Source organism: Mustela erminea, chromosome 14, assembly GCF_009829155.1.
Source record: "Mustela erminea isolate mMusErm1 chromosome 14, mMusErm1.Pri, whole genome shotgun sequence".
Lineage (NCBI taxonomy): Eukaryota > Metazoa > Chordata > Mammalia > Carnivora > Mustelidae > Mustela > Mustela erminea.
Window position 1 is genome coordinate 51,959,049 of NC_045627.1, and position 21,453 is coordinate 51,980,501.

Sequence of the window (21,453 nt, forward strand, 5' to 3'; positions counted from 1 at the left end):
ACAAAAACCTTTAACAGACTAGATATAGAAATAACATACAAAGGGCCATATATGACAAATCCACAGCTAACATTTTACTTAATGGAGAGAAACTGAAAGCGTTTTCCCCAAGATCAGGAACAAGGCAAGGATGCCCACGTTCATTATTCTTATGCAATATAATACTGGAAGTCCTAGTTAAGGCAATTAAGCAAAACAAAAAATAAAAGTCATTCAAATCAGAAAGGAAAAAGTACAATTATTATTTGCTGCTGATATGATCCCTACATATAGAAAATCCCAAAGAATTAGTAAAAAACCTATTTCAGTAAAGTGGCAGGATACAAAACAACATATAGAAATTATCTGCACTCCCTTACACTAAAGATGAAGCACCTGAAAAACAAGTAAAGAAAATGAACTCGTTCATAATGGGACATCAGAAAAATATATACTTAGGAATAAATTTAACCAAAGAAGTGAAAGATCTGTACAATGAAAACTAAAAAACTCTGCTGAAAGAAACTGAAGAAAACACAAACAAATAGAAAGATATTCCATATTCATGGATTGGAAGAATTCGTATTGCTAAAATGACCATCCTATCCAAGGCTACCTACAGATTCAACATAATTCCCATCAAAATACCAAAGGCATTCTTCACAGAAATAAAGGAAACAATCCCAAAATTTATGAAGAACCACAAGACCCCAAATAGCCAAAGCAATCCTGAGATAAAAGAACAAAGCCAGTGGTATTATGCTTCCAGATTTCAAACTATAGCACAAAGCCACAGTAATAAAAACACTATGGTACTGGCACAAATATAGACATATCAGACAACTGAAAAACCCTAGCATATATGGTCAACTAATATTTGACAAGGGAGCCCAAAACATCCAATAGTGAAAGGATAGTCTCTTTAATAAAGGGTGCTGGAAAATTGGAGAAACACATGCAGAATAATGAAATTGGACCACTATCTCACATCACTCTCAAAAATTAACTTGAAAAGGATCAAAGACCTAAACAAAAGATCTGATACCATAGAAGTCATAGAAAAAAACACGTGGACGAAGCTCATTGATATTAGTCTTGGAAATAATTTTCTTGGAAATAACAGTAAAGATACAAACAACAAAAGAAAAAATTAACAAATAGTACTACATAAAACTGAAAAGCCCCTACAGAGGATAACAAACAACTAACAAAATGAAAAGGCAACCTATAGAAAGGGAGAACTTTTTTCAAACTGTATTAATGGATAAGGGGTTGAAATATTCAAATAATATTCAAAATGTATACAGAGTTCCATCAACTCAATAACAAAACAAAAAAAATCCAATTTAAAAATGGGCAAAAGAATTAGACATTTCTCCAAAGAGGACATCAAAATGGCCAACAGACACATAAAAAGATGCTCAATATCACTCATCATAAGGGAAATACAAATCAAAATCACAGTAAGATACCACTTCACACTTGTCAGAATGGCTATCATCAAGAAGATGAGACCACAGGAGTTGGTAAGGATGTGGTAAAAAGGGAACCCTTAAACATTGTTGGTAAGAATGTACATTGGTCCAACCACTATGGAAACAATATGGAGGTCCCTCAAAAAATTGAAAATAGATGTATCATATAATCTCGCAATTCTACTTCTGGGTATATCCCCAAAGAAAACAAAAAACAGAATTTTAATGAGATGTATATTACCCCATTTTATCGCAGCATTATTCACAAAGCCAAGATATGGACACAGCCCAAATGTCCATCAATGGATGAATGGATAAAAAAGATATACCATATATATATATATATATATATATATATATATATATATATATACATACAATGGAATATTATTCAGCCATGAGAAAGGAAGACATTCTCCCCTTTGTGACAACATGGGTGGGTCTTGAGCACATTATGCTAAAGTAAGATAAGTGAGACAGAGAAAGACAAGTTCTGTATGATATTACTTATACGTGGAATCTCCCAAAGTTAAACTTATAAAAAGCAGAGAGTAAAATGGTGGTAATCTGGGGAATGAGAGGAGTCAAATCAGAGTGATGGTGCATAAGGGTACAAACTTGTAATGAGCAGTAATAAGGCACTGAGATCTAATGCACAGGACAATCCATGTAGACAATAATACTGTGCTATAATTATGTACACGTGTATGTCCATGTATAATTATGTAATGTGATAAACATCGCTACAATGGCAATCATATTACAATATATAAAGGTATCAAAATAGCACAGGTATACCTTAAACTTATACCATGTTACATATCAAACTTAATAATAAATAAGCACTTTTATTAAAGATAAATATATTTCTATATATAATAAATATGTTATATTATATAAATATATTCATTAAATAATTGTAAATTATAAATATATTTATTAAATAAATATGTAAAAAATACTAGTAATCCAATTCTAGTGATATTAAAATCTAAGGCTGTAATAAGTAAAATACTGTGGTACTGGCAAAGGAATACACCTATACATCAATGAAACTGATGAGGAAGTCTAGAAATGAACCTGGAATAATAAAATAAATTATTATTTTTCAATAAATAGTGTTAAGACACTTGGGTAGTCATTAAAAAAAAAAATCCCTACGTCATTCTTTACACCAGACAAATCCCAGAAAAATTTAAAATTTTAATGTGGAAAATAAATTCATAAGAAGTGCTAGAAGAATGTGTGGGGACATTTTTTAAAAATAACTTCAGTGTATAGAAGGTATTTTACACAATACTCCAGGATCAGTACAAAATAGATATGTACATCTTCGTGCCATAGATGGCAAAATATTTCCTAAATAAAGCAAAAGGACCATTAAATAATGAAGAAGAAAATATTTGCAACTCATATCAAAAGACCTTACAATTCAACAAAGATTATAGCCAATAATCCATCAGAAAATTAAACGAAAGTACAACAGACAGACCAGATAGTTCACAGGAAAGGAAATTACAAGGCTCTTACCCATACAAATGAGACTCAACCTCTCATTGAGAGGTACTAAGAGAATCACGATTTAAAATCAGACATCACTTTTTGTCTTGTGTGTTAACAAACATTAAAGAAGAAAGATTGCCCAAAGAAACAGAAGAAATGGGTCCTGTATATCGTTAGTGGAGGTGTTTGTTGGTACAAACAAGAATCTGGAAACACTTCAATGGACGTCAGCAGGACGTCCACTGTGTTCATACAGTGGGTATATGGTGCAGTCTTTAAAAAGAATGATGGAGGGGTGCCTGGGTGGCTCAGGGGTTAAAGCCTCTGCCTTTGGCTCGGGTCGTGATCTCGGGGTCCTGGGATTGAGCCCTGCATCGGGCTCTCTGCTCAGTGGGAAGCCTGCTTCCTCCTCTCTCTCTCTCTGCCTCTCTGCCTACTAGTGATCTCTGTCTGTCAAACAAATAAATAAAATCTTAAAAAAAAAAAAAAAAGAATGCTGGAACCATACATGTACTATATGTTTTACTATCATTTGGGCAAACACGTGTGCTTCTATTCTACATGCTTAGAAAGTCCTTGGAACCTGCTTGGAAATCAAACACCTGGTACGAATCCATGATGCCCTCCACTGATGTAATCTAGATGGCCGAAGGGAGACCCACAAGTTAGTGTGCAATTTGTTGAAGCTTCTCACATCTTCTAGTAGGCACATGTACATAAGCAACACATTAATTAGTTTTGAAGTCATAATCAGAAAAATAAGAGTCAGTCACTAATTTACAGTCATAAAAAGACACATGACTTGCTTTTAAGCAACCTGTTTGTCATTTTGGTTTCTTGGCTTTGGTTGTATTGTTTTGTTTAGATTTTTGATTTTTCATGCTTCCACCTTCGTTATCGAGCCAAGATTCAGGACAAGTAAATCATTCACATTCGATTTAAGTTTCTTAAAAAGAATGCCGAAAGCAAAAAGCCTCTTTTCTTCTGAAATGGAGCATCCTAACAGAGACAGGAAGCAAGAGACAAGGAGAGTTCCTAAACTCCTACAGCCAGTACGAATGCCAAGCGACCTTCACAGATTGGCCATTTTTAAATTTCCAAGGACATTTATAGGGATGAGAGCCTCCTGCTGGTCTTTGGACATCAACAGTCTTTACATGGCTTCCTAGTTGTCCATAGATTCCAAGCCAATAAAAATCCCGTTTACATCTTGCTTTTCTTTTAATTACATTTCACATTATAATGATTCCATTTAGAAATGCCATGTGTCCTCCAAGAAGCACGCAAAAACCTAGCTCATGTAAATTTTAGAACCCGGATTTAGGAAATCACATTGTCCAGGTGTTTTATCACATTACTTTGAAATTGCATTGTTTTCTAGTGTGGATTATCTGTTTATTCTTAAGTTATTCCATTACGTTTGGATATGAAAAATAACACTAGCTTTCTCAATACAGGTCACCAGGCTGGCTGGGCTGATGTGTTGTTTTCATACATTTTTATGATGTTTCTATAGTAAACATAATTCAATAAAGCCAAAGCACACTAAATAAATAATTGCATCTAGAAAAGCAATAAAAACAAATAAAATTAGTACTTTCATAAGTGGAAAGGTACTTCAATTACTGCTACAAGCAACAACCCACCATAAAATGTGTAGAATCATTTCCCTTATGCATATTTCTGGGATATAATAATTTGATTGAAGCTATGAGGCAGCACACAGGAGGCTCCACGACGTGAAGTGTATACAGTTTCCCACAGAAGATGCGTAATGTCGGTCCTTGGCACGTTTAAAGATCCTTTTGTTTTTCTGGCATTCACACTTGGCTGTCACGATCAACCATGTGCTTAATTACACTTCCCAGCTTGTTTAACTGGAAACAAATTCCTGATGGCCAACGGAAGGCTGTAAATGCAAACTCCTTACCAGTTCTCACCAAGCCACCTTGTTTTTGCCCGGATGCTTCCGTGGAAGGTTCAGGGGAGAAGCAACTTGGAGCAAATGATGAGAGTCATTAATTACCAGTGAAACTGTAGAACTGGTAGGAAAGCCAGGAGCCAGGAGCAGCAAGTGAAGGTTAAGGTGAGTGATGCAAGAGGGCCCAGCTGGGGTGAGGACCCTGCAGCCCGTCTTCTAGACCCCTTCCTACTCACACAGAAATGTATGCGCACTCCAGAGCACAACCTTCAGTGATCTCCAGTGGGCTGTCCACACCCACCCAGCTGCTTTAGACTTCTCTCAGACACAAAAGAAACTCCTAGAAGCAGGATTTCCAGGCCCCGGACACTTGGGTCTGATGTTGCTGTATTCACCGGAGAGCAGGAGAGGGAAGAAACAGGAAGGAGGGAACATGGACCAACTGCTGAGCAGGTCTGACGGGATCCTTTAGAAAAGGCCCTAGAACTTTCCAAACATGAGAGAAGCATCTGCTCCATTTTCTCTTCATCAGGACTGTTTGGTTTTATTTTCTTTTCCCTCTCAGCCTATAGAGACCCCTGGCCAGTTCTCTATTCCTCCAATAAGGGCTTGGGATTTCTGTTCCACTGCTTGGGATCTTGCCTGTTCTAAACCTCTTCTTTGCTTTATGTACCTGTAATCTCACTTTGGATACATTTTCTCCCAGCCAAGGGAGAATCCATTCCTTTTTCTGGAAGGGGACTCAATAAGCAAGAGGGGATGGAGGTTCACACACAGACATGTGTTGATGCATCAAAGAAAGGTCTGAATGGAAATCTGAAAAATTCTTCTCTAGGTTGGTGGAAATGTTCATGGAGAGGAGGCAAGGAGACCAGCCCTGAGGCCAGCAACTTGGGGCTGCCAGCAGAGAATGGCTATAGGACCACTTTGGACCTGGGCTCAGATATCAGCTGTGTGACCCTTCCACTGTCCCTAAGGACCTCACAGATCCTAGGCTTGTACTCAATAGCACACTGACCACCACTGAGCCAGATTACATTCTCACATAGCACAACTTCCCCTCGGAAGGCTTCGGAAAGCATCATCACACAAACCAGTTTTCTCACGCAGTGATGGAACCTTCTGGACTCTAGGTGTAATGAGGTCAGTGTGCAGTGAAATGCCAAGTCTTCCATGGCCCATTTTTCTGTGCTGCCAGTGGTGAGACACTCAACAGCAGATGACAGTCCCCAGGCTGGATTTCCCACTTCTAAATTAAGCTCTTCTTTCCCCTGGTTTTAGAGTATTGATTATGGAAAGTGGATCTATGGGGAAGGATTTACTGGACATGGCTCACACTAGAGAAGTCAACCCCCAAGAATTCAGAAGTCGTGCACCTCTTGGGGACACAGCACACTTCAAGCTCCTAATTGGTAGTTTCTGAGTATTTCATTCCAGGATTCAAACCCAAACTTAACATTCTTACCAGGATTGAGACAGAGAGAAAAAAGAGAGAGAGAGAGGGAGAGAAAGGCTGATTGAACATTCCAATGCAGACTCCTGCAAAACAACATTTTTTTCCTAGAGATCACAGCTGGATGTGCACGTTGAATTAAGTTGCAGGAATAAAAGAAAAATGGAATTGCAGCCACTGCAAGTTCTCCAATGTCAGAAGTTCAATTGGGTAATAGCATTATCTGAGCAAAAGATCAATAACTAGGACATGGGGATGTTTATGCTAACGTCACCTTAGAGTTAAAAAATGTGATTGCAGTTCTACCGACTTGCACTATCAGGAATCTATTTGCCCAAGAGAGAATTACATATTATCAAGGGCAGACTTCCTCTTCCCCCTTCAAGATAAGTGCTCATTTTTTATTCAACAGAGGAATACCTAGTAAAACAAATGCTCCCCTCACGACGCCCACACACAGGACTCCAGCCACCAAAGATGTGGAGGCAGTGCTGTGGGCGAGGCTCTATTTGATGGCGGGCCCTGGACAGGTAGCCGTAGGTCCAACCTCTGGAAAGAAAACTATGCCATCGTTCTCACTGGTCCAGTTACTGACAAGCCTTGGATATGAACTTGACTTAATTTTGAATTCCACAGGTCAGCCGACTGGCGTACTCTGCTTTGGCCACACTCTGTGTCAGGTGGCAGCAGACTTTTTTTTTTTTTTAAAGATTTTATTTATCTATTTATTTTAGGGATAGAGAGTGAGGACAGGGAGGAGCAGAGGGAGAGAGAGAGAGAGACTCTGCATCAAGGGCAGAGCCTGAAGTGGGGCTCGATCTCAAGACCCTGAGATCATGACCTGAGCCGAAATCAAGAGTCAAAGGCTTAACCAACTGAGCCACCCAGGCGCCCCTGGGAACAGACCTTTGAGTAGAGAAGTCCACTGGACAGGTGGAACTAGGAAGCTAAGCAGTGAAAGGGTAGCACTAGAGAAGGCCAGTGGAATTTTATGAGGGAACTTCTGGAGTCACATGCCAGGTCTACTCACCATCTCCTTAGTGGTAAGATCACTGGTCCACTAGGACCTCTGGCTTCAGCAACATAACTGATACCAGAATCCTCACTCTGAGGGGAGGGTTGGGATTCAGCCACACTCCCCAAATTCAGCATGCAGCTGTGACTGCTGACACGGATGGGTGCCTCTTGACATTCTGAGCCAGGGTCTAGAGACCAGGAGCCTTGGTCGTCACACAGCGGCACACAGGCACATAATGCCTCCTTCGTCTGTTGCTTCAGACTTCCATAAACCTCAGGATTGTATCTGCCCAAATTCCTTCCCCATGCCTGGCTTTCACATGATTATTCAGAATTGATAGCCAATGAACCAGTGTTCTCTATGACTCTGGAAGGATTTGAAAGGCTCTGGAACTTAGGAGAGAAGTTTTGGAAGGAGATTAAGATTTCAAAGTTGTATCCAGGTTTTTGGCACCGAGGGTTGGATGAAGTCACTTGGAACTCTTGAGCAGAGCAAATTCGCATCATGCTCTTGACTCTGGAGAATTCAAAGGATGTTTAGCAAAGCGCATTCCCAGAATGACTATGACATGATGGAAAGTCACATGCCCCTGGCTAATTGCTCTGAGGACGCTCAGAGGCGACCAGCTATAGAACGCTAAAGCCACGCACAGAAAAGGCCCAAGGCTTTACAAGTCATCAGACAGATGGAGGTCTCTAGATTTCACCAATGTATGTTTGGAAGCTAAAATGTGATTATAGATAAAGCTCTTGGGGAGGGTCCTGACACATGAAACTTTTCGTAGTGGCACAGTTATAGCGGTGATTAGCTCCGTGATCTAATACAGACACTCATTTTCTTTTCCCCATGGACCATAGATGTATGTTTTCCCAGCTTCCTTCCAAAAGTACTTTTACTGGCAGTATTGTTCAAAAGAATATTTATGTTTAGAAAAAGAGAGTGTTTGATTATCTCCTTCTACGTAGGAGCCCGCTATGAGAATCTTCGATTTTGAACCCTCCGTCTTCCAGTCAACTGGAATCCTTAACACTCTGACTCACAGAGTGTCTGGGCTTCCAGAGTCTATGTGGTGGTACATAACAGCATAGATTCTCAGGGACAGAAAGACTGCTGTTTTCCTGCTCTGTGACCCTAGGTGAGTTTCTCGGCTTCCCTATGCCTCCATTTCCTTATCTATAAAGTGAGACTCATGATAGTATCTATCCCACAAGGTTATTTTGAAGATTAAATGCATTAATATGTGTAATGCACTTAGAAAATGACCTTGTCGGGAAATAGTAAATACTACACAAGGGCTCGCTTATTATTATTCCGATAATTTTTATTATAGAGTACAGACAAGTGTTGTTTTGACAGTTGGTCCCTTTGAAATACTTAGAAGCAGAGAGAAGAAGACACTCAAAAATCATTTGGAAAACGCCACCTGCCAGATTCTGATGGATGCCACTGGACCTCAGGTCAGTGCCAAATACATCCAGTAAGATATATATATAGAGAGAGAATTTTTATATTATATATATTATATATATATTTTTATATTATATATTAAATATATTATATATATATTTATTTATATCTATAATGCATAGTGGTAAAGTTGATCCTTCTAAAACAATAAGTCAAACCACTCACTTCTCTGCACAAAATTCTCCACTGGTTTCTTATTATACATAGAATAAAATCTAGAGTCCCTATCAGGATACTGATCCTTCATGATTTTGTCCCAGGAATCCTCTGACCTCAGTTCACACCACACATCCGCCTTGCTGACCAATGCTCCAGCCAGACTGGCCTCCTGGTGTGTGTCAGACACACCCGCACAGTACTCCTTGTCCAGAGCCCACCTCAGGGCCCTTGCCCGGGCTGCACTCTCTGCCTGGAATTTCTTCCCCAAATAGCAGTGTGGCTTGCTCCCTTACTTTACTGGGCCTTTGTTCCAAGGAGGCACTTTCTCCATCAAACGCTGTCCTTCCTGGTTCATTTGCTCTGCAGTACAGCTCTGCAGACCACATATCACTCCTTGGAATTATAAAGTCCTGTTCATCTGCCTTCTCCCACCAGAATGTAATCATAGCACCTAACTCTACACAGGAAGCACTCTTATCATCGTCATCGTTTTACCCAGGTAGAAACAAAGTCACAGAAATGGCAGGCTTGAGGTCACCAGCTAGGAAGCAGGGGCACTGGTGCTAGAGCTAGTCTCCAAGCACGCCGCCCAGCTCCGCAAAAGCACGGACTCTGTCCACCCTTCACTGCTGCATCCTAGAGTGTGCTGGGAAACTGTGAGCAACTCGTTCTTCAAGAAAAATGTTCTGCTTTATGGCACTGGCTGACTTACATGTGTAAATTTCATGATGCCAAAGGAATTTGTTTTCTCTTGTGGACAGACGTGGGCTGGAGCACGCCACTGGCTGAAACTTAGCTTCCCGGAAGGTGCCTGATTCAGGTGCTCCTTGGCACACAGGGGAGAGTCAGTGCACATTTTTACAGGATTGACTGAATGAGTTTAAGATGAAATGAAAGAAAGTCTGACGCTGCGGGAAAAACCTTTCTCTGAATATCCTGGGCCTTAGGAGTACAGCGAGGGGATGCTTTTGGAAATCATGAGCAGACCCATGGGATTTTTTTTCTCTTTCAGCCTATTTAGGGTTTCCGTGAGCACATTCTACCAAGAAGAAGGATACCTAGGTTCTACTTCCTGGAATCATATAAATCTGCATGGCTATCAACTTCATAAGTTAAAATATTGACATATGATGCTATCAGGTAGATAGATGAAAGAAATGATACCATGACACTTTGCAGTTATTAAAAGAACAGTATGGGTGTACATATGTACTGACATGGAAATATGAACCTGACATATATTATTAGTGAGAAAACATTTCAATGTGTAATCATTTTGTTTCAGATCATTCTCATTTTTAGGGAAGTTGGCACACGTTAATCCTTTGTCATAATCTGTAACCATGACCTACACTGCTTGTGGGCTGACTGTGTATACACTTTGGGAATATATAGAGAGAAAGATGGATATAATAAGTGTGTACATACACAGAAAACGGCTTCAAGAATGCAAGCCAAATAAAAATCTGGCAACTGCAGAGAAATGAGAGCCTACGGGAGGAACTTCACTTTCTAACCTTAACAAATGGATATTCCGAACTACCAGCCCCAGTCCAGTGCCCCCAAGTAGGATCACTATCGCAACTTTCATCATATAAAAACCCAGATAGTGAGGTCAAGACAGAAACCACTCCAAAACATGGACTAGAACTTTCTTGAGTGCTCTCAATGAGAGGCCACGGAGCCCGGGGAGGGGACAAACAGGGACCCGAGGCCAAGTGCCCAACCAGACCCTGTACTGTCACTTCCCAGTGGGTGATCTGGTGCCAGTCCTTACCTCCCTGAGCTCCCTGCCTCATCGGGGAGATGGAGCCAACAGCAATCTTAGGTCAGGTTGTGTCAGCGTTCCTAGGGACAAGCACGGGGATAGCGGAGAGTGCCATGGAAGGGAAGGGTCTGAGTCATTACCGTCATCGCCATCATCATCTTCATCACGTCACCACCGTCACCATCACCATCGCCACCACAAGCATTATGTCAAGGGCACAGTGCACAGGACACAAACCGAGCAGTAAGACCAGACATAAAATAAGAGCAGGTATGCTGGCCCATTTGTTGAATTCATATGTAATGTGAGCAATGGGTCCACACGATTGAATTCACAGTTTGCAATCTTCAACTTTCTGTGTGTGCCCGAATCACACATGCACGGGAATTCTGGACATCACACAGGCTTGTTGGAATGTATGAATTCAGCTTTTGGAAGTTATAATAATAAATTAGAATTAAATCCGGCTCCAGGGCCATAAAATCCCGTCAGTGCTCTATTAGATCTTCAGGAACTCAGAATTTCACATCCAGATTTCCTTCTGGATATTCTGAATACTTAGCTTGATGTCACAAATACCGTGATTTTTTTTTCTTTTCTTTTTTTTCCCCCAAAATGGCACTTTTTTTTTTTTAGTATTCTCTATTTGAGATTGAAAAAGTCTTTCAATAACAATTCTGAAATGTTTTGCACTCAAAACTGAGGTTTTAAATGAAATCAGCTTTTTCAATTAAAAAAAATCAGATGTGAGTACAAATGATATTGTTTCACGAGATTACAAAAATAAAATAGAGTAAAAAGGTTTAAAAAAAATTTCCCAGCAGTGCAATGATCCCAACAACGAAGTGCCCAATAAAAGCGGCAAATCAGCTGAGCTGAGCCGGAAAACAAGCCACCGCTCTGAAGGGACGGTCCCTGCAGACACACAGGGCTGGGTCTTCCCAGAGTGGGCCTCTCCAGGACCCCCAGGAACAAGATGGGCCTGTGCCACATGGTGGGGCCACTCATGGGGCTGGACCTGCAGGACCTTCAGGCCTCCCCCCAGCCTCGGTCAACCTCTAGCCCAGCTTCCCTCTCTGCCACCTGTTCCCCTCGGTCAGGAGGTTCTAAGGCTCATTGCACCTGTCCCCACAGCTCCTAGCACACTGTGTGCCGGCACTCAATAAATGTGTGAGGAATGAACAGGTATGTGGAAGACTGCAATGTGACAGGACCGCCTAATGACACAGTAAACAAGGACCACAGTCCTGAGGTGGTCAGTCCCGAGTCACCTTCCTCCTCAGAGCACAAGGTCACATTATTCTCCTCAGACGAGGTGAGGCGGGCTTCTCCTACAGCACTCACTTGTGGAGTAGGATCCCTACCATCTCCCAAAAGGGGGTTCCTCACGAGTGCTTAAGGTGCTACCAGTCTTCCTGGAGAGCAAGAGCGTCGCTTGGCCCACCATGAATAAAATCAGAGCCTCCAGCGACCTCCACTGGCCTCTGACACAGCTGAGAAGCATCCAGCCAGGTGGCTGTCTCTGGTCAATGCCAAGCAGCAGAGGGCCTGGGAGGTGACATCCCTGTGACAGAGTTGACAGTCCCTAACAGGAGACTAATCAGATTCCACCTCCACTTGGGGCCAGTGGGGGGGCCTGCTTCACCTCCTTGAGGACCGCCTTGTGCTTACCCGGGGCCCCGCGGCCTGCTCTCTCCGGACTGGAGCAAACCCGTGAAACCAAATGACTTCTGTTTCCTTCCTCTCATCCCTTCCGAAGCTCAGCATCTATTCTTCCCTCCAGTCAACATACATAACTCCCTGTGACAATAATGGGATATGCATGTGTACCGAGGGGAGCATAGAATTTTTATCTCTGTAAAAATGGTACTAGCGTGGTACCAGCAAAGTTTTTGTTTTTTTCCCAAGGCTTTTACTTGGGGCAATATATTGTACATGTGGTTGTGGGGTTTTTTCTTCTTTTTAATTTTAAATCGAGATTATGAACATATTTTATGCAGGTTAATATATCCTTTTCATGTAAAATTTAACTGAAACCAGTTCTAGCCCATTAACGACAACAAGAGAAATTCTCTGGCTTATTATAAACATCCTTCAAGAAACCTGAAATGCGTGTCCTCTGGAAATAATTTTGCTGGGATTTGGGTTATTATTAAAATCCTCTCAGAATTCTATCACTGGTGCCTAATGTGCCTCCAAGCCCTGTTCTGCTACGGATCAGAGAGAAACTCTTTCTGGTCTTGGCAGGATGTTCTCGATAGTGAAACGGGGCCGGAAGAAGGGGCTTCTTTCCTGATACCGGGAAAACGTGGGACAAGGTGAGGTATCTGGGTCCTGGGCTGACCACTTAGTGGAAGGCGGTTCTTCAGACAGGTTCCCTCTCAGCTCTGCTGGAATGAACCACAACCTCTGTGTGTCCACTGGGAGTGCTCTGATCTTTAAGAATCCATGAGAGAAGGCAGGTGTACTGCAGATAGTGAGCTCGAGGGAACCCCAGGCGGGCAGGTTCGGTCACACTCTCTCTACGTGTCAGAACACTCTGCCTGTCAGAGGCCCTCGGAGATCACAGGGCAGAGCTACCCCTGGCTGACGCAGGGATACGCTGTCCAGGAAAGGTCCTCAGGAATGAAGGAAACTCACCGTACCCTTTAGAAGCGGATTCTCGCATTTAATTTTCTCTCTGTTGGTAAATAAGAAAACCCACGCAGTGGGCTGAACTCTTTACTAAAATATAAAGTCAGTCCAGATGTGACAGACTCTGTCTTATTGGCCATGACCCAACCAGAGCTGGCTACTGAGTTTGATAGTTATTCAGAGCAACTTTCAAACCTTCATGTTCATCAGATTCATCTGGGATCTTGTAGAACTGCAGATTCTCATTCAGTAGGTCTACAGTAGAGTGTAAGTTTCAACTTTTCAACTAGCTTCCAGGGGATGCCCGGACTGCTAGACCATAGACAACACTTTGAGCAGTGAGGACTCAGAGCTCCAATCACAGATCTCTGTCCTCAATCGTTCATTCATTCCACACATGTTCTACAAGCTCCAGCTCCTCTACTGGGGACACAGTGATGAGGAGGACAAGTCCTTGATGATTTTGAAACTAGTGCTAATTTAAAATTCCTGTGCATCAAAGAACATAATCAAGAGAGGAAAAAGGCAATCTACAGAATGGATAAAAATATTTGCAAATTATAATATCTGTTAAGAGATTAATATCTAGAATATATAAAGAGCTTCTATAACTCAACAACAACAACAAAACAAACAACTTGGTTTTAAAATAAAAAAAACAACAGGGGAATGACTCAAACAGACATTTCTCCAAAGAAGATATACAAATGGCCAAAAAGATGCTCAACATCACTAATTGTCAGGGAAGTGTTAAAGAAAACCACTATGAGATACCATCCCACACCCACTAAAATGGCTACTAGCAGAACAACAATAACAACAACCCCCAATAAACAGAAGATAGCAGTGTTGGCAAAGATGTAGAGAAATTGAATCCTTGCGCACTGTTAGTGGGAATATAAAATGGCACAGCTGCTGTGGAAACCAGTAGGGCAGTTCCTCAAAAAATTAAAAATATAATTACCATATGACTCGGCAACTCTACTTCTAGGTATGTATCCAAAAGAACTGAAATCAAGAACTCAGAAATGTATTGGTACATTCACGTTCACAGCAGTGTTATTCACAATAGCTAACAGGTACAAGCCACTCAAATGTCTATGGACAGAGGAATGGATAGGCAAACTGTGGTATATACATTCAAGGAAATATTATTCCACCTTACTAAAAACCAAAAAAGAAAGAAATTCTGACACATGTTGCAACACGGATGGTCCTTGACAGTGTTGTGCTAAGTGAGATCAGCCAGTCACAAAAAGAAAAATGTGATCTCAAAAAGAGAAAAAAAAAAGACTATGTGATTCCACTTGCACGAGGTACCTAGAGTCGCCAAATTTATAGGGACAGAGAGAAGAAGGACAGGTTCCAGGAACAAGGGGATAGTGAGCATTATTTAATGAGTACAGAGCTTTGCAAGATGAAAAGAGTTCTGGAGATGATCTGTACAGCAATGTGGAGACACTCAACACTACTGAACTATATACTAAAAAATGGTTAAGGTGAATTTTATGTCATGTACATTTGAGCACAATTTTTAAAAAAGCAGCCCATCCTGTCTCCACCATCTAAGGTGTCCACAGTGTGGAGAACTGTAGTGTAAGAAATGCAGAAGTCACTTTGTAAAAGGAGCCACATGATGCTAGTGGAGGAGAAAATGAAATCGGGCAGCTTCAGAGTGGTGTGGGAAGTGCTAAAATACAGGTCAGGTGCTGTGGGGGTCCCACGGAGAGGCCCTGAGGTCAGATGGATGGGGAGGCAGTGGGCATGTGAGCCAGTTACGGCAGTGAGTAGGGGGACAGGGAGAAGCCTGGACATACTGAGAAGTAGTTCTCACCACCGCACGTGGTGGGGGTGGGGAGGGGGCAAAGGCACCCAGATTCTGGACGGGACAGCCATTCCTGGGCGCAGGCATATCCAGGTGGAGCAGGGCTGGGGGTGAGTCATCAGTGTGCGCTGTAGTTAATTTGGGGGAGCAGGTGGAGCCTCCAAGGGACTGTACCATAAACAGTCAGAAGGACTAGTCAGGCACTGCCTTGAAGACCCAAGTGAGGGAAGGGGCAGGCTGCCACATAGTGGCTGCACCCGTGCAGGTGTTCACTCTCCTGGGTCATCTGTTCAAGAAAAAGAGCAGCCCAGAGACAGCTAATATCCCGGAGAGGTGGAGGAGGAGACGCAGCCTAACCACCTGAGGCAGGGTCACCACCAGGAAGCAAAGCAGTCAGCTGGGCTGGTGGCAGACAACCCATGTTTACCTCCAGGGACAAGGACATTAATGCCTCGAAGGGTCCAAAATGAGAGTTTCATTGAAAAGTGCCACGAGGGTGGGTGATGGGGAGCTCCCTGACATGCAGGGGCGTCACTGATGTTCTCCGGGTCGGGGGTAAGTGGGACTCTGAGGGAAGAAGGGCTCCACAAGAAGTGAGTCCGGAGGTGAGTGGTGCAGGGCAGGACTGGCGGGGCCCCCGGGGTCCTGGAGCCAACGGGAGACAGCCCACACAGGAAGCCACGTTTCATCCTGGAAGCAAGAAGGGAGCCCCGAGAGCATTTTCAACAGGGTGATGACATGGTTGGAGCTGTGGTCGAGAAGGATCTCTGGGCAGCAGCGTGGAGGATGGATCTGAGTGGGACAGGCAGGATACAGGAGACCCGCAGGGGAACGTGTGAGAAGGAAGCCGTGATGTGCCTGATTTCTCTGTGGCTTCAGTCTTCTGCTCACAATGGGTCATTTCTTCCTCAGAGAAGAGAGGTGGCCCGAGCCTTCCAGCTCCCGAGTGCTATCCCAGTGCCTTCATTACAGAGGCTCAGGGGTGAGGCACGGAGCCAACCTCAGCGAGGAGGGCGCAGGCTCAGAGGTAGGAGTGGGTGAAGGTCCGCTGAGCCCAAAGGACCTCTTTCTCTTCTCTTGTGGTTCGTTCTGGGGTGCTGACCGCTCTCCCCTCAGATCCGTCCTTCTGTGGCTATCCGTGAAGCACTGAGCTCTTGCCTCCACATCACCAAAATGGTTTCCTCCTCCTCCTCTCGGCCTCCAAGTTATAACTGACCCAGCACAATAACAATCAGTCAAGAGCACTTCTGGCTTTCTCTGTCTCTTCAGAAACCAGGGAGCCGGGACAGCTTTTCCTGGAAGCATCTGCATTAGCTCAGTGAGTACTGGAGGGCTCTGGAGGCGGGGGTCCCCAGAAGGCTTCAGGGGGTCTTGAGCTAGTGCCAATCCTTCTCCCTAGCTGAAAGGAGAACTACACTTTTGGGGGGTTGTGAAAGTACTGCCTTGTCCCCAAAAGGACGAAGAACCTCTGATGTAAGAACAATGCGTCACGGTCAGTGTTTAGTGTTAGAAAACAACCGATCCCATGGTCAGTCAGAGAGACGCTGTGTGATCGCGCACAGCCTCCCTCTCAGATGAGGTCACCTCGAAAGCTGGCTTCTGGGTTTGCTTTATTATTTAAAAAGGAGGATTAGTTTTGGTATCCTGATTATAAAATGCCTAAAGTACCTTCCTCATCTCTTTGTTTCCTTCTTGAATCCTACCTTTTAGACTTTCCAACCACTATCAGGCTCTGGCATCCGTATTTTCTACAAAATGTCACGTTGTCTTGAAAATATACAAAAAGATTCCTGCTTTCATGCTTTGAGGAAGAAAACACAAGGAAAGGCATGGGTCATTTTTGCCCACCAGTGTCCAGAGGTTCCCACCAGGAGCTCACGTGGGCACTTAACATGAGTGAGAAGGAGATTGTGAGCTCCTCACAGAGTAGCCGGCACATAGTAGGTGCTCAGTAAATACAGATTCTCCCTTGTTGTCCAGGAGTCACTGGAGGCAGCGAGCAGCGTGGCTTCTCAGGGCGAGTGTGTGCTAACGTCCCTCTAGAAAAAGGGCTGGGGGGCTCTGCAGCTCACGAGCACTCCAGGAAGCACTGTTTTACACAGATGGTGGCAAAAGGGAACAGCGACAGAAAAAAAAGCCCCAACTAGTACCAAGCCCCGAAAAAGAAATGTCTCCAGGTTATTTCCTAAAACACACACCAAGGCCTCTGTGAGTCAACAAGTATCTATCAACTTTAGTTTCAGCTCCCATCAAGACTTATTGATCTGAGAGCTTAATATCGACCCAATTGAGACGAAGGTCAGTGTTGCCCCCTGCCTGGGAAAATAAATCTTAATATTAACTAAAACCTGCAGATGCTAGGCCTGGTATTTTTGACTCTAAACTGCTGGTCAGACAGAGTCCCATTCAAAGTCAGCTCTTTTCTTTATTGTCTATTAATATGGGTAGAAACTGGTTTCCAAATGGTCTCATTTTTGGAAAATTCTGATATAGAAAATTTTAGGTCTTTTCACCTCATAAATGATCCACATATAATTTGGCAACTAGCAGTTCTTATTGGAGATACTTCCATAAAACAACGATCCCCTCTGAAACGCATATAACTGCCCCAACTTGCTTTCCATGAAGACGAAGAATGACCGAGGTTGCATCAGCCCTGAGAGGAGCACCCCAGCTCGAACGCACCTGCAAACAAAACTCAGCAACTCAGACTTGTGACTAAGACAGGAGTCGTGTTTGAAAATGCTGTTTACTCCAATCTGTTTGCTGGTGGTCCCAAAGTGCTTAATGAAGCATTCTGTCCCCGAAAAGTGCACAACTGATTTTTGTTTAATGGATAAATGAGAGATGTTCCCTGCTCAGGCTGTGGACTAGAGAAATTGTCCATTTAGGATCGGCGACACTGCCAAGGGGCCGTCCACTGGGGCAGCAGCACCGTCGTCACAGGAAGTGGATTGCTACTCCTGTGAGTTGTAGGAACTAGCTTTTCTTAAACAGAGAGTGTGTCCTCATATGCAAAACCAGAGATCAAGAGAGGGGACCTTATTGTGAGGATTAACCACAACAACATGCCAAAAGCACTTTTTGGCTCTCTCTCTCTCTCAGATCCACAGAGTGTCAGTAAATAGCTGTTTCTGCTGTTACCAGGGCTAAAATTTTGGATTAGAAGCAACAGCTCCTGAGCAACTTGGAGACAAAGTATGGTGGGAAAATTTACAAGGCAGATCCTTTCTTGAGTTTGCTGATAAATATAAGAACAAGAAGGAAAGATCTGAAAAAGACAGACACTTACTCACACATACGTGCAGGGATGCACAGTTGGGGAAGTGCCCCTCACTGAACGTGCATCTCCCTCTGCCCATCTGTAAAAGCAGAATGACAGAAACTACTCCTTGGAGCAGGTGTGCCGTCATTAACACGTCTCCCTCATGCTGGACCCTGCTCTGGGCACGGAGGACATCGCGGTAATGCAAGTTAACAGGTAGTTAACAGATACATATAGAATATGTTGGGTGCCTGTCATGGGGACTGCATTAGAGGGTGAGCGGTGTTCTATGTAGGATTTCAGGAAAGTTTCTCCATCAAGGTGATGGCTGCGTAGAGACCTTATGGCATGAGTGACAAGCCGCAAGCACAACCTAGGGATAATGGTCCAGGCAGAGTGAACACCTGGTGCAAAGGCCCTTCCAGAACATGCTTGGTATGTTTAAGGACCAGCAAGGAGGCCAGGGTGGCCAGAGGGGAACTAAGAAGGGAGACAGTGGCAAAAATGATGTGAAAGAGGTAATGAGAGCTGGACCATACACAGCTGAGCTTTCCAATGTGGTAGCCTCTAGTCAAATGTGGCTTTTAAGCCCTGAAAACATGACTCTGAAACAAGATGTGCAGTAGGGGTAAAATATACACTGGATTTTGAAGGCTTTGGAGAACAAAAAACATGTAAAATATCTCATTAATAATTTTTGCATAGATTATATGTTTAAATGATAATCTGTTTGCTATTTGGGTTAAATAAGCCATACTGTTAAATTGGTTTCACCTGTTTCTTTTTACTTCTTTAATGGGGCTACTAAAAAATTTATGACATATGTGGCCTGTATGGATATAGGGCATTATAGGCCACAGTATGGAATTTGGCATTTACACTGAGCAATATGGGAAGTAAATGGAAATGCACATGAGGGGCTCAGCATATTTCCCAGAACAGACTGGAAAAAGTTTATAAAACCAGAATTCCATTCCCAAGCAAACTGCTCAAATATAAAGGCCAATAAAGATATTAGATCAAGAAAGACATTAGATCAAGAAAGACATTAGATCAAGAAAGAATAATAATAAAACTAGTAAATATTTAGTTCAAACTGTTTAGGATGTAGGGACGAAGTTTAACAAAATTGGCAAGGAATAATTATTGAAATATGAAACATAAAGTAATATAAAGAGAATCTGACAAACAGATAAAACTGGATACATGCCCAAAGAAAGAAAGAAAAAAAAAGAAACAAGCATTTCATTTTAGCCATCTTCCTACCTGTAAATTTTATGCTTTTTAACTTGCATTGCCATGATGCCAATGAGGTTAGATATTTTTCATGTGCTTACTCTTGGTGTATCTTGTTCTGTGAAGTGCATGTTGAAGACTTCTGCTTACTTATTTAGTTTTTTCGTAGAGTTGTCCTTTTATTTCCTATTGATATGTGGGTGCTCAGACATTCTAGGTAAGAATCCTTTGTTAGACGCATGCACACCATCATGTTCCTCCAACCTGTGGTTTGCGTTTGCATTTTTTCTTGGTGCCTTTCAATCACAATCGACATTCTAAATTTTAACATTGATTTATTTATTGATTTTTATTTTTAGAGAAGGAGAGACAGAACAGGGCAAAGGGCAGAGGCAGAGGAAGAGAGAAAATCTCAAGGCAACTCCTCACTGAGTACGCAGTCCAAAGGGGGCTCCATCCCACGACCCCGAGACCACAACCAGAGCAGGAATCAAGAGTTGGATACTCACACGACCCAGCCACCCAGGCGCGCCAACAACCAACATTCTAAATTTTAAGGTAACCCAAATTTTTAAATCTTTTCCTTTCTGCTTGGTACTTAGCGAGTCTTGTTTTTAAAAAGTCTTCGCCTATGCTGAGGTTGGGGAGATACACAGTCTTTAGTAAGATTTATATTTACTTATCTTTCCTATTTAAGTCTATGATCCCTCTCTAATTTTTGTCTATGGCGTAAAGCAGGAGTAATGGATCCTTGTTTTTCATATGGATATCCAACAGACCCACCACCCTATATTGATAAGTAATTCCTCCCTGCCTTGTCATATCACTTCTGTCATAAATCAAGTGACAATACATATGTAGATCTCTTTGGGGCTCTTTATTCTATTCTTTTGCTCTATTTATCAATCTCTGTGCTAATACCACAGTTTATCAATTATTGTGGTTTTAAGGTGAATCTTGAGAACTGGCATATAAATTCTCCACTTTGTTCTTTTCCTTCAAGGTTATCACAGCCCTTCCCAGTACATCCACATTTTAGAATAGGGCTTCCAATATCTCTCCCTCTCGGTCTCTCTCTCTCTCTCCCTCCCTCTCTGCCCGTCCATCTCTCCCTGCCTCTCTTTCTCTCACAAACAAATACACAGCCGCTAAGCAATGTTAGCGACAAAATAAATAACAACTAGAGACTTAAAATTTTTCATATCTATGCACCCATACCAATACAAGTTAGTGTAAATAAATGAGGGAAGGTGTCCTGCGCTTCCTTACAGAAGAATTTCAAGTAGTAAATACAGAAGGATTAAGGAAAATACCCATTAGTACACCATAGTAATAACTGCTACAGGCAAAATCCATTGATGAATGCTAAAAAGTTCATGGAAAAATAAGATATTTGCTTAGACTTGACATATCTCCCCCAAAATATTTATTCATTACTGCAGTGGTTAACAGATGTCCACAAATTGTTTAATACTCCTTCAGGATAGGGAGCTTCTCTGCTCCCTCAGGGTGTGAACTGGACTTAGTGATGGCCTTTTTTTTTTTTTTAATTTGTTTGTCAGAGAGAGAGAGACAGATTGAGCAGGAGAAGAGGGAGCAGCAGGCAGAAGAAGGAGGCTCGCCACTGAGCAAGGAGCCCGATGCAGGACTCGATCCAAGGACGCTGGGATCAGGCCCTGAGCTCAACGAAGGCAGACACTTAACCAACAGAGCCACCAGGTGCTCCTAGTGACTGCCTTCCGCCTAACAG

General features: G+C 42.6%; 1 protein-coding gene across 6 annotated transcripts in view; it reads right to left on the reverse strand.

Annotated features, from left to right (window-relative positions):
• The window catches only part of VSTM4 (V-set and transmembrane domain containing 4), a 101,937-nt gene that overhangs the window by 10,660 nt on the left and 69,824 nt on the right, over positions 1-21,453 (reverse strand). For 4 of the 6 annotated variants that reach the window (XM_032312402.1, XM_032312404.1, XM_032312400.1 and 1 more), the window contains one exon: positions 14,092-17,887. The exons of the other annotated variants lie outside the window; for them this stretch is intronic. In XM_032312402.1, the coding sequence (XP_032168293.1) occupies positions 17,756-17,887 (132 nt within the window). In that variant the 3' untranslated portion in view covers positions 14,092-17,755. Of the gene's footprint in view, positions 1-14,091; positions 17,888-21,453 lie in introns of those variants that run through there. 6 annotated transcript variants of the gene reach the window in all.